General features: G+C 40.6%; 1 protein-coding gene across 7 annotated transcripts in view; it reads left to right on the forward strand.

Annotated features, from left to right (window-relative positions):
* Nucleotides 1–13,443, forward strand: part of Pcnx1 (pecanex 1) — a 146,538-nt gene that overhangs the window by 83,557 nt on the left and 49,538 nt on the right. For 4 of the 7 annotated variants that reach the window (XM_021202606.1, XM_029541144.1, XM_029541146.1 and 1 more), the window contains 4 exons: nucleotides 6,775–6,865; nucleotides 8,373–8,430; nucleotides 10,246–10,463; nucleotides 12,874–13,027. In XM_021202606.1, the coding sequence (XP_021058265.1) occupies nucleotides 6,775–6,865; nucleotides 8,373–8,430; nucleotides 10,246–10,463; nucleotides 12,874–13,027 (521 nt within the window). The remainder of the gene's footprint in view (nucleotides 1–6,774; nucleotides 6,866–8,372; nucleotides 8,431–10,245; nucleotides 10,464–12,873; nucleotides 13,028–13,443) is intronic. The other 3 variants (XM_029541145.1, XM_021202607.2, XM_029541147.1) reach the window with 1 other exon arrangement.

The following is a 13,443-nucleotide window of genomic DNA, read 5'->3' on the forward strand; positions in this document are numbered from 1 at the left end:
CTTATACACCAGTACAGTGTGGAAGCTGCCCTTATACACCAGTACAGTGTGCTCCAGGACACATGTACACATACATTTGGCATCCACCAGCTCCACTAAGTACCATGCTAGGTGCTGTGCAGGCACGAGCAAGCTGACACTTCATGAGTGGCGACGCCTTTAATCCTCACTTGTTCTAAGTAGCTTTGTAAAAGAAGAGTTAAAATGTGTCCCATTTTTCTTTTTCTTTTCTTTTTGAGCTCTAAAAAACTGGTTAGCATTAGGCTAATCAAGCTTTTAAAAAAACAAGTTCACATAGGCATGCTGGTAGACACCTGTAGTCTGGCTACTTATTATGAGACGGTCACTTGAGCCCTGAAATCTAAGGATAAAAACATTGCAGGCTGTAGTAGGGTGGTGCTTTTTGTCAGTAACAAGGCAAAAACTAGGGGATGGCTCCAGGTGTATAGCCCCTTGGGTTCTGCATGAGCCATTGTTCCCCATTGTTTTCTGGCAGTTTCCTGCTCAACGTAAGTTCCCACTGCAATTCCAGATATTTCTCTGTTCTCTGTCACTGAAGTCATCCCTCTTCTGGATCAGATACAGTGGGCCATGTGTGTGGCCTCTTGAGCTGAGTTCTCCATGAGGCATCTCTTGGGTCCATCTTGTTGTATTGGTTTGTTCTTGAGACTACTCATTGAAGTACTGTGGGAGCGAGTGTATTGTGTATGGCTTATCTACTTACCTATTGATGGGCACTTGGGTAATTTCTAGTTTATGGATATTGTAAACGAATATGTGAACTGGTTCTCTGTTTTGTGATGTTAGGGATTGAACTAGGGGTTCTGAGTATGGCTTGAATACAACCACTGAACCTATTTCAACTCTGTTACTTTTAGATTAGAACTAGGGAGATGACTAGGTGGTAAGATCATTTGCTGTGTAAGCACAAGGACCTGAGTTCAAATCCCCAGCGCCCATGTAAAAAGCTAAATGGGGCCCCATGCACATGTAACCCCAGTACTGTGTGAGGCAGAGACAGGATGGTCACTGGGGGGGTAGTTGCTAGCCTAGTTCCTGGTTCAGTGAGGGTCTCTATATCAAAGGAATAAGGCAGAGAGTAACATAGCAAGACAATGTCCTGTAGCTACACCACACACACCAGCAGCAGCACCAATAGCAACAAATCAGTTCTGCATCCTTGCCAGTGTCTTGCTGTTGTTGACCTTTATGATTTTAACCCCGATGGCATCTTAACTGGCTGAAACGTGGGGTTCTCTTGTGACTATAGGTGATAGGCATCTCATGATTGTCTCATCTTTTAAAACTAGATTGTTGGTCCTCTTAGTATTTGGGGATAAGGATCTCTTGATATTTGAATATAACTCACTTGTCAAGCTGCAGGTGTTTTCTCCTATTACATAGCGTGCCTTTTAGTTTACTTGACCACTCAATATGTCCTAAATGCCACCAGAGTACTTGCCCCTCTGAACTAATCCCTGAGTAGGTGATGACACAAGAGCAGTTTGAGCTTGTGTGTGTCCCTTGCAGATGTCAGCTGACCTGGGTATCGAGGAGCAAGAGCAGACCCTAACTGGGAAATGAGACAAGTCGGGACCGGGCACAGGGCCTTTTCAGTAAAGCCCATCAGCTAGGTCTCTGTGCAGTCCAGTGTCCCCCACAGGCCCCTTTCAACCCGCTTCTCACATCTGCCTTCTTTGTCACCCTCCTAAAGCCCTGTCACAGCATTGCTCTTTCCAGGAGGATGGGCTGGAAAGACTGCTCAGCTTAAGAAAACTTAACTGTTCTTACAGAGCATGCCGGTTTGGTTTACAGCACCCATGTGGTGGCTTACAGCTGTCTCTAACTCCAGCCTCAGGGGATCTGATGCCCTCTTCTGGCCTTTGCAAGCACTTCACTTGAGCGGTCAAGCCCACATACAGCACACACACATACATCCTAACTGAGAATGAAACCTTTTAAAAAGAATTAAGTTTAAAAGGTTTTAGAAGCCTGAGACTGGGTCTAGGTAGAGCACAGGTTAGCAGACCACAACCTGTGGGCTTGGTCCAGCTTGACACTTAATTTTGTAAATAATAAGGAAAAAATGTGTTTTGTGTTGACTTGACAATGACAGACCTGAACATCCTAAGAGTGTTTATGGCAGTGTGACCTGGGAGAAGAGCCTGAAAATGAGACAACTAACGTCTCATGCAGTAGCCAACTCAACATTTAACTCTCAGAGTTAAGAGGAGTCAGACGAATACGGCCTACAATTAATCACCAGGGCAAGCTGCACATGACAGGCAAGCCACACACAGGGCAAAAACATGTTTATTTTTTTTCTTAAAGGTATATAAACAAATAACAGTACCTAGTTGTCATGAATAATCTTCAATAAGCTGATCCATCTGGGAGGTCCAGGAAAGCACACCCTTTGTCTTTGAAGAAACTGAAGTCACTAAACTCTTGCCTTGTTTTCTTGGAGTTTTCTCACAAGCACAGAGTTCTCTTTGAACAGCTCCATTCTTGGACTGTGTTCTGTCAGTAGCATATCAGGACTACAAAGCCTGAGATGTTTATTATCTGGTTCCTCATAGAGAAAATTTGTTGACTCCTGGTATGAGGAGAAACAAGTCCATTAGTCTGAAGTACAGTGAGCCATTTCTGTCTGGGTGAAAACTCCGGTTACCTTGGAGACTTGAGAATCACCATTCATGGTAATAAGGAGATGCTGTCCAGTAGGTCAGAGCTGATCATAAAGCCTTCTCTCTTGAAGATGTAATAGTCATGGCGAGATGGAGCATGGTACTTAATGGACCAGAAGTAAGTTTTAGTACTTACTGTTCAAGATTCTCCCAAAAGTCTTCTGAAACCACTTAGATAACTACCCTCCATGCATCTCAGCTCCTAAAGCCCTTTTCTGCCCGAAGAGTAATGCTTCCTAAGCAGGAGGCTCCAGTAAGACCCACATCAGCCTCAGACTTGGAGGACCCAGGAGGATAAGTACGCTTAAACTCTAAGGAGAAGGGTTCAGGAAAATAAAACTGCTCCTTCGTTGTTGGTCCCTGGAGGATTGAAGAGATCTGCCCTAGTAGCCTCCTCCTTCCAGAACATGCAGGCGAGCAAAGGGAGCAGCAAGGATATCTAGGGGTTTTGAAGGAAAGAGTCTGTGCTTACAGTGCTCGGCGTGCTGTGCACCTTGTGGTGAGTGTCCTACAGATGGAAGAAGTTGGAGAGCTCCCTTACTGCCCCATGTCTGGAAGCGTCACACCAATGCTGTCTAGAGCATCTGCTCTGCCATTTCTGACTTTAGTCCTTAGACATTAGGTCTCTGTTGTTTGTGACTCACACCCTGCCCTAAGGTTGCTGTAAAACTTTCCTACTCAGAAAGGATGGTATATGATTAACCAATTGAGTTTTTGTTGGCAGTAGCATTATTCATTGATGACAAGTGCCAGATGCATTAACTTTTCTTTTGTTCTTAGAAATTGCCTTGTGGATGGTATCATTTTTACAGATCAGAAATGGCAGTTGTAGTGTCTGCTTTCCTTCCTGACTCAGGCTGGCCCTTTCAGACATGGTTAATTATGAGCTGGCAGTTGATTCCGGATTTGTTTATAGTCAGAGTTGAAGTGGAGAAGGCAGACTGCATGAGTGTTTGCTTTCCTCCTGCTTATGTCCCTTCCTTAAGAGAGCATGTGCAATTTGACAGTTTTAAAGTGCTATATATTAAATGGAGTCATAGGAACATTTCGAGTTTAGAGTTTGGATTTGAATATTTCAATTGTTATAAACATTGGTAGTATGTACCATTCTCTTGTAGTTTGGGGGATAGATCTTTCTTTGCTGGATTATCAAATTAATGCATTGAAATGTTAATAAGTTTTTCACTGAAACCTTAAGCTATGTATCTTTAGTGTGTTTTCCCTGATATGTTTGTCTTGTGAACGGAGTGAAGCACTAGCAGCATGCTATCAAGTGCTCTGTGCAAAGATAGAGCAGGGAGTGTTGCTGCGCAGAAAGCTAGAAAGGCACCAGGAATGTGGTTTGCATGGTTTGCTGTGATGTTATCATGTTACTCTTAAGAGCCTGAACATATCCTAAACTTTCTGGAGGGGAGGCAGACACACTAAGCTTCCCCAGAGGCATGTTACTATTGGAGATATGCCTATTTGGTGGCCTCATTTCTAAGACATATTTTGTTTCTGTTTAAATATCTAAATTTTATTACTCTATTTCTAATTAAAATTTAGTTACATCATTTTGTTCTTCCCATTTCCTCCCTCCAGCCTCTTCCATGTATCCCCCCTTTTATCAGATTCATGACTTTGGCCTCTTTTCCTTTAAAAAGAAAAACAGGCCTTTTTTTCTGTTACATATATTTAATATTCCTAACTAAATGTTATTACTCTTTAAATCATTGGTTTATATAGACACATTCAGAGTAACACATTTAAGTACCAAAATGCTGAAATTTTCAAGTTCTAGAAAAGTTGATTTTCATTCTTTATGTTTAAAATGAAATCATTTCCATATTTTGAAAATTAAATACCTACACATAAAGGCTAGCATCCAAAATGAGTTCATGTTCTTCACTGTTGCATTTGAAAGTTACAAAGATAGCATCTTCCCGGGACGCCTGTGCAGAGACTATAGTAGATGTATGGAGAACAGAACACATTACTGGAATTCTATGTAAATTTTAGATATTCAGGAAATCCTGCAGTGATTTGAACTCTTAAGTACAAAATCAACAGAATTCTGAGATCCATGCACATTTTGGCTTGGGACAATGTAGACGTTCCCTCCAGTTGAGCATTACACACATTGTAGACGTCCCCTCCTGTTGAGCATTACACACATTATAGACATCCCCTCCTGTTGAGCATTATATACAGTGTAGACGTCCCCTCCTGTTGAGCATTACACACAGTGTAGATGTTCCCTCCTGTTGAACTTGACATACAGAGCTTATTTACTTTTTTTCCAATAGCAGTTTCTGCAACTCACACTACTCTACTTGAGGGAATTTTCAGTAGGAAGTAAGCAGGTTGACAGCTTTATCGTCCCATTTGTGGCCACTGATACGGTTTTTTTTTTAACTATTTGGGACTGACTGAAGCAGGAGATCAGTCTTGGGAAATCCATATACTTTATAGTTCACTTTAAAACTGAAACTATAGCACACAGACTGAGTATTTTTCTTTTTTTATGTTTGCTCTAATAGTTAAAATACTGGAACGTGCCACTGTCACCGTATTGCTCTTTCCTGAGCATGCAGGGAGTTATTTTCCTCTGTCTCTGTTGAAATGAGTATTTCATAGAACTGTTTATCTGACTTAATTTAGTATTTTATTCTGAAACACAGTACACTGGTAAAGTTTTACATATTTTATCTTGTGACCAATAGAATGTAATAAAGCAGTCTTGTTTACTATTTGAGATGGAGTCCTGTTAAAAATTAAATTATAGTTAAAATGTTCTGTAAGTCTTTAAGAGTGTGTCAGTAATCAGAACTCCGTGTATAATACATGTATATATGAAATTGTGAAAGCAATTTTAGGTAACACTTGTTTAAAGATTGTTCATGTTTAGGCCTAGCAAGTACAGAGTCTAGTCCAGTGTGCACAAAGCCCTGGGTTGCAGCCCCAGCACTGTTTAAACTGGGTATGGGCACACACCAGTGGACATAGAGAAGAGAAAATCAGAAATCCCAGGCCGTCCTTGACTAGATAGGAGCTCAAGGCCAGCCTAGGTAAAACCTGTAGAATCTCAGTTATTCCAGCCTCTCAGCAACCCTCATCAAGTCTCAGACCCTTGACAAGACTATGGAGTTGCCAAATTATATACCTTATCTTGCTGGCTTCTTTAAAATGTACATTGCTTTATGTGCCCTCCCCATCATAGTTAGGCCTCCGTACATCCTCAAGAAGGCATTTCAAGTGGGGTCTGGGTTTTAAAATCCCATTAGTAGGAACTAGTTTATACAGTGGAGCTTGTTTTAAGACAACTGGGCTTTTGTGCTATTATTTCTTGTTCTATTCATTTTATTTACTTTTCCTTTTGTTTTCAAATATAGAGAGGCACTGTTGTATTCTAGGCGGTGTCTTCACAGTCAGGTGGGAGGAAGGCCTTGCGGCCTAGGCAATGCCATGGGCATAGGCAGTGCTGTGCTGTCGTGGGTTACAGGGCGTTGCAGCAGGGTCTTGTGGGAAGAGGCATGGGGTTGAGCGCAGCCTCTGAGAGCTAGGTTTTAATTCTTATGTGTTTAGTTAGTTTGATTTTTAATCTCTTTAGATTTTATAAAACTATTTGGTTGTAACAATTGTCACTCCCAAATGTTTATACAACTCCTGTGGAAACATTATATAACTGGTGTTTAAAAAGTGGTTTAATTAGCACCAATATTAACTTCCTTTGAGCCATTTTCACTTTTCATGTCTTCTGAAAAAAATAAAAATAACCATTTTGTTGTTGTGAAGTTTGAACTGTCTCAAACTTTAAGAAGTTTTGCTAGGACCACTCATGTCAAGGTGGTTTTGGAACATTAAATCATCTGTCCATATGATTATCTAAGTTGAGGAGAAGGGAGCCAACTTAAAACCTCCACCTTTTTTTTAATACTGATCACACACGCTGCCATTTTACCCATGTCATTCTCAAGTGCGTGGAGATGGTGGTTTTAAGATGGGTTGTAGGAGTTTTGTAATATAAAACATTAGGAAGTTTAGTATGCCATAACGGAGACCTGGCTAGCCTGATGACTCTTGTCAAAATGTGTTCATTTGCTAGGTAAATTCTCTTCCACACTCTACGAGACGGGTGGCTGTGATATGTCACTGGTGAACTTCGAACCAGCAGCAAGAAGAGCATCCAATATCTGGTAGGTGTGGAGACGTCACATGTTTAAGGTTTAACTTTTGAGATGTAGATTCTTGTTTTTAAACTTATTTTTCTCTAATGGCTAAAAACACTATACACACTGCTGTTGTATACCGTGATGTTTTAGAAGATTGTATATGTCATGGGATGGCTACACACACCCTGTTCAAATGAGTTGTCTTGTTGTTGGAGCGCATACTGTCTGCTCTTGCTCATTTTCAGACATGAAATGAACTGTTCTTAACTGTAAGCTGCCATATGAGATACAAGTTATTTTGGAAAATCAAGTTTAATACTTACATAACACATTCATTTCTGCAGAATTAAGGATGTTTTTTGTTTGTTTTGATTTTTCTGTTTTGTTGTGGGGAAAAGTATTCTGTTTAAAATGTAAGTTATTCTGTATTTAAAAATTAAGTAAAAATTTTCATTAAAGCTGATGGGATAGAGTTTGCCCAGTTCCAGATTAACTAGATGTTCAATATCCTCTTTATATTATATGATATAAAAAGCTTAACAGGAAAAAAATAGCTATGTTAGACTCAAAAGTTAGTTTTCTTCCATTAAATAATTGTGTTTTTCCTTTTAGGAAGAAATTTGTAAGGTAATAAAAATTTTAGAAAAAAGCAAATAAATTAGATATTTAAATAATATACTCTTTTATAGCATAAAGCATATTGATTTTTTTTCCTAAAAAATAGCCTTATTGGGCTGGTGAGATGGCTCAGCAGGTAAGAGCACCCGACTGTTCTTCCAAAGGTCCTGAGTTCAAATCCCAGCAACCACATGGTGGCTCACAACCATCCATAACAAGATCTGGCGCCCTCTTCTGGAGTGTCTGAAGACAGCTACAGTGTACTTACATATAATAAATAAATCTTTAAAAAAAAATAGCCTTATTAATTAATAATTAAGTTCCCATTGTTGCTCTGAAATCCATGACTAATTAGTTCACTTTGTCACAATGGCCGTTTGATTCTTATTTTAGCGCTCCCCCAATAGGCTATGCATATCTGTTAATGTAACTTTGGCAGTTCACATATTTTTCTAGTGCCTTTTATACCAGTGGAACTTACAGTCACTCAGGTTAACTGCTGATCTAATCTTATCTCAAGAGTCCACCCTGGCAGAAATTACTAAGTGGAAGGTTAGCTGGTAATGGAAAAGTGGGGCTGGGGGTTACCACCAAGGAATTCAGTGCACTGTGAACGGAGTAGAGCCTCAAGTTTTGAAATCCAAATGACTGTATGTCAGTCTGTTTTGTATCATAGTCTAAGTTTGTGTGTCCTGTTCGAGTCAGCTGGAGAGGCAGGCTGAACTTAGATGCTATCACAGTGCTCTAGGCCATCGCTTAGGGAAATGAAGGCTTGCTCTTTGGTATTTACTTGGAAGAATGAAGCTAGTATAAATACTGTCCAGTTGTTAACTGAACTTAGAAACCAACCAGACAAACAAAATGCTGTTTGGCAAGCTATTTACTCCCTAAAGTCTTTGTCATTTTATTTTAGTGACACGGATTCTCATGTATCAAGTTCTACCTCAGTTCGATTTTATCCACATGATATGGTAAGCATTTTAATGTTTTATAATGTGATACATTTTTAGATTCAGTCTGAAAAGTTCATTTATATAGCTGCCCCCCAAAATCACTCAAATTAATGAAATCACAAAATATTGGTTTTGTTGGGAGCTGTCAAAATCCTATTTGTTTTGCAGGTCTGAAAAGGGCCACTTACCATTGTGTAATCTGCTTGTGACGTACTTTTTCTTCTTGTGTGTTTCTCCGTTATTATAATTGTTTATTTTGAGTGTGGACTATGTGCGTGTGCATGAGAACACATGCACATGTGGAGGTCAGACACAACTCAAGGGAGTTAGTTCGTCCTGGAGATCACACTTGGGTCTCCAGGCTTGGCAACAAGTGCTGTAACCTGCCGAGCCATCTATTGTGCTATTGGGCAGTCTCACGTTGAATAGTAGGATTAGATGTTGTCTTTAAACTGTTGACTGTTAGCTCACTTATTGATTACTGCATGTGCTGAGAGAAAGCTCAGTAACATGATTATATGAGACTTGTGTGAGACAGAATGGGGATTTAAAACACTGCTTTTGCTGTGACAGTGCGTATGATTTAAGTTGAAAAGCATGAAATGGATGAATCCTTGTTAGTGACATGGATGGATTTTTTTTCTTTTAAAGATTTATTTATTTATTATATGTAAGTACACTGTAGTTATCTTCAGACACTCCAGAAGAGGACATCAGATCTTGCTACGGATGGTTATGAGCCACCATGTGGTTGCTGGGATTTGAACTCCGGACCTTCAGAAGAGCAGTCGGGTGCTCTTACCCACTGAGCCATCTCACCAGTCCAACATGGATGGATTTTAGTCTGAGGCATTCTGTCTAGTGGCTTCTAGAAGATGAGTCATGAGCAGACTTTTAAGACTGGGGGTATGAAGAGGCATAGAGAAGTGGTTTCCAGCCAGTGGGTAGTTGGCTGTGTCTGGAAACATGTGTCTCGACACAACCAGAGGAGTGCCACTGTAAGCAGGAGACAGGGAAGAGGGATGCTAAGAGACATTCTGTAGTGTTTGGCACAGCCCCTATAACAAAGACTATCTTGCCAAAAACATCTATAGTGCTAGAATTTTGAAACCCTAGGATAGATGATAAGAAAATGTTTAGAGAAGCATCAATCAATATTTAAACATCAGGACCAGCAATTTTTCTTGACTGTTCCATGTGTTTTTGAATAGTAAAGACCTTGCCTGCTAAAGCAAGGGTGGAAAGATGATGGTACTATTGTTTTCACTCACTGGTAGAGGAAGCCTGAGACTGCAGAGTGCTGTGTGCTGCCCTGTGCTGCGGCGAGGCCAGTACATTTGACAGAAGGAAGGGCGGCTGTAGAGCTGGTGAATAGAAGAGTTAAAGTTATGAAATAGTTTGTCCTCTGCTGTGTAGTGTCAGGTGAGGAGCCTGCTGGCACCAAGAGGACCTTAAAACCAGAAATGCCCACCATGCGACTGGCCGGGGAAGTGAGAGTTAGCTAAGGGCTCAGATTTATATTGGAAGTATGATTCATACCTTAATGGCAAAGGGGCTTAAATATGACAGAGAGGGAAGCCCCCAGTGACCCACAGCAAATGCATTTGCTGGCCTCACCAGCTGTATTAACATCTTTTAACACCTTTCCTGAAGGTCTGTTGATCAAATTTGTTTTGTTTTGCCTCCTGTTGCCACCTTCTGTAGATTCTAGGCATCCTGGAATTTTCACAAGGAATGCACTCCTTGTGGAAAATAGAGAATTAGGGGCTTAAGTAATTTACAAGCTGAGGAACTCAGAAGTATTTAACCCTTTCAGTTCTAGCATGTTTTTAGCTTTCTCTCCCACAGATTCGGTTGAATAGACTGTTGACCATTGACACAGATCTGTTGGAGCAGCAGGACATTGACCTAAGCCCTGACTTGGCAGCCACTTACGGCCCCACAGAAGAAGCTGCCCAAAAAGTTAAACACTATTACCGCTTTTGGATCCTGCCCCAGCTGTGGATTGGCATTAACTTTGACAGACTCACTCTGTTGGCACTGTTTGATAGGTAAGACCGGAGCATGGTTTTTAAGAGTTAAGATTCTTAAACTGAATTCTTCCTAATTAGCTATTCATGTTTTCACCTGAAAATCATGTTGGACAACACTTTCTATTTTCATCATCTTGAGAGCAGACTTACAGTAACGGAGCTTTTAAACATTAATTCTTTTAAGCCCATTAAACGCTCTTTTCCATAAGGATATGTTTTTATTATTAATGTGTTGATTCTTAAAAGAGTTTATGGAGTGTTTTATAATCTTAAGGTTATAGGTGCTATGATCCCAAATATAAGGACTGGAAGAGGAGGCCTGTCACACTGCCCTTTACCACTAATGTCTTAGTGGGAGACATACTTGGTTATTACAGACTTGCTGACCAGTAGCTGCTTCCAGTCAACAAGTAGGAACAATACTAGATTTACCTTTACTATAAACAAACAGAGGTAGACAAAACCTTGGAGATGACTCAGTAAAAGACAAGTGAGCCTGAGGGGTAGATGGTGCACACCCTAAGTCACCACAACTCTGTGTGTTTCGAGTTCCTAGTCTTATGACATAGGGGGGGAGAACATGAAATTCAGTATGAATCTCGGGATAGAGTGGTAAACCAGGGTCCTGGAGTCCATAGTACAGAATAGCATAGAAAGAAGCTGTTGGATGAGCAGTGTAGATATGTAGCAGGCTTTCTTCTGCTCAGCAGACCATGACTAGCTCATGTATCTGAATAGTTGACTGCTTAGGAAGGCTGTACTTTAAACGTGTGACACCATTAGCCTCCTGTACACTACTTCAGACCTACTAAACAAGTCATAAGCGCAAGACCCAAGGGGATCAAAGAAGCATAACAGATTTGAGATTTATAGAAATCCAGAAGTACATACCACCCAACAAGTAAAGACTGATGACTGACATCTGCTTGGCCTTGCAAAGTGAGGAAGGGGGAAAGGAATACATTAAGCCTAACCTATAATTTGTAGGGATGTTAACTGTGAGCTGATACAGATTTTAGAATAATTAGAACTGTATTCTGTTTATTTGAAAAACTAAGTGGAGACATGAAAGATAGAAAAATCCACCCCAAATCAAACTTAGAGAGTTGAATATTGCAGTGTTGCCATTAAAAACTGTTAGGTGGGATGACCCTTTGTAGAAAAGATGGGTGTGGTTGCAGGCACGTCAGAAGGACCACAGAGCGTGAAGCAGTAGCAAGAGCGTCAAACCAAAATGGATGTGTTGGGGAACAACAAGAAGAGACAAGACTGGAAGAAATGGTGGAAACTGTGTTTATATGAATGTTATCAACGCACAGTCAAGAAACCAGTACAACCTAAACAGAAGCAATGTGAAGAAGCTGCCCAAGGCACATGCTTGCCCAAGTCCAGTGAGGAAGACCCCAAGTCTCTGACTGACTTCTGCACTAGGAAACCAGACAAGTAAGCGCTCATCCTAGCCAAGGACACAGCAAGAACACAGAAAATCAGGGGACGAGAGGCCGCATCTTTAGGAGCAGCAGTGAAATTGAGGAACCTGTAGCTCCCTGATGAGGAGACACCGGATGACCTGTGAGGCTTGATGGCACTACAAATCCCTCAGGAATTGAAGTGCAGTAAGAATAATATCAACAGCTTTGTGACGTTATGTTGACAAAAGGCAAATGAAAAGGACAGCTGCCTTAAAAGACATAATTATCATAGATCCACCTAAATTAACGGCAATTACCATTAGGAACTTTTCTAAGAGAATACTCCAGGCCCAAGTGTTATTTAAATACTATGCAAATCACTGAAGTGGAGATTTGGCACTAAAAATAGCAGATTTCTATATACAAAAAAAAAAAAAATTGAATCCATACCTTGGACCATATCACAAAAACTAAATCACAGTCAGTCATAAGCGTTAATATAGAACGTAAGACAGTAAATTATGTGAAACAAAAGATTTGTCCTAAGGTTATAGAAAACTTACAAGATTTGGCACCAAAAAAACAGGATGAATAAAAAGCTGATTGATAATTGGATTCATCAACATAGAAAATATTGCTCTTAACACTGAGCTACCTCTCCAGCCCTGAGATTCTGCTTTTCAACCTTTTTCCTATGTCAACTTTATTTGCCATCCAGATTGGCCACTTATTTTACAGCATATCTCACAGAGAAGATGGTATGAGATCATAAGATAGTTATGTTAGAGAACATTTCTGCAGTATCATGGGACAGCTATGTAGAGGACACTGTCACAGTGTCACAGGACAGCTGTATCATGTCCACAAATGGTAGGGGTTCCTGTATAATCTGAAGTGTTCTTCAGACCAGACATCCTGAGTACAACCTAGCAGGCCTCACAGAGATGCCTTCTTTTTTCAGTCTGATGAATTTCTTGTACTCATGATAGGCCTGCTTGTTAATTTTCCATCTACAGAAACCGTGAGATCCTGGAGAATATATTAGCCGTTGTCCTGGCTATTCTTGTGGCTTTTTTGGGGTCCATCCTTCTCATCCAAGGCTTCTTCAGAGACATCTGGGTGTTCCAGTTCTGCCTGGTGATAGCTAGCTGCCAGTACTCACTACTCAAGGTACCAGTGTCTCTGCCTTACGTGCTCTGTTTAAGGCCAGTCGCCAACTTGCCACAAGATGATAACTTTCAGGTTTATTCTCCATGGAGGTTTATATTGGACTATGTAGAATCCAAAGCAGGGTGTAAACTTTAAAAAGTAATTGCATATAAATTGAATTTACTAAAAACTAATTTTTTAAATTAAAAGAGACTTCTTAAAATAAGAATTTGTGGAACTGGAAAGATGGCTCAGAGGCTAAGAGCACTGACTGCTCTTCCTGAGTTCAATCCCCAGCAACCACATCATGGCTCACAACCATCTGTAATGGGATCTGGTGCCCTCTTCTGATGTGTCTGAAGACAGCTACAGTGTACACACATACATAAAAGAGAGACGGAAGGGGGGGGGGAGAGAGAGAGATGTGATGCCCAGGG

This window comes from Mus pahari, chromosome 7 (assembly GCF_900095145.1).
Source record: "Mus pahari chromosome 7, PAHARI_EIJ_v1.1, whole genome shotgun sequence".
Lineage (NCBI taxonomy): Eukaryota > Metazoa > Chordata > Mammalia > Rodentia > Muridae > Mus > Mus pahari.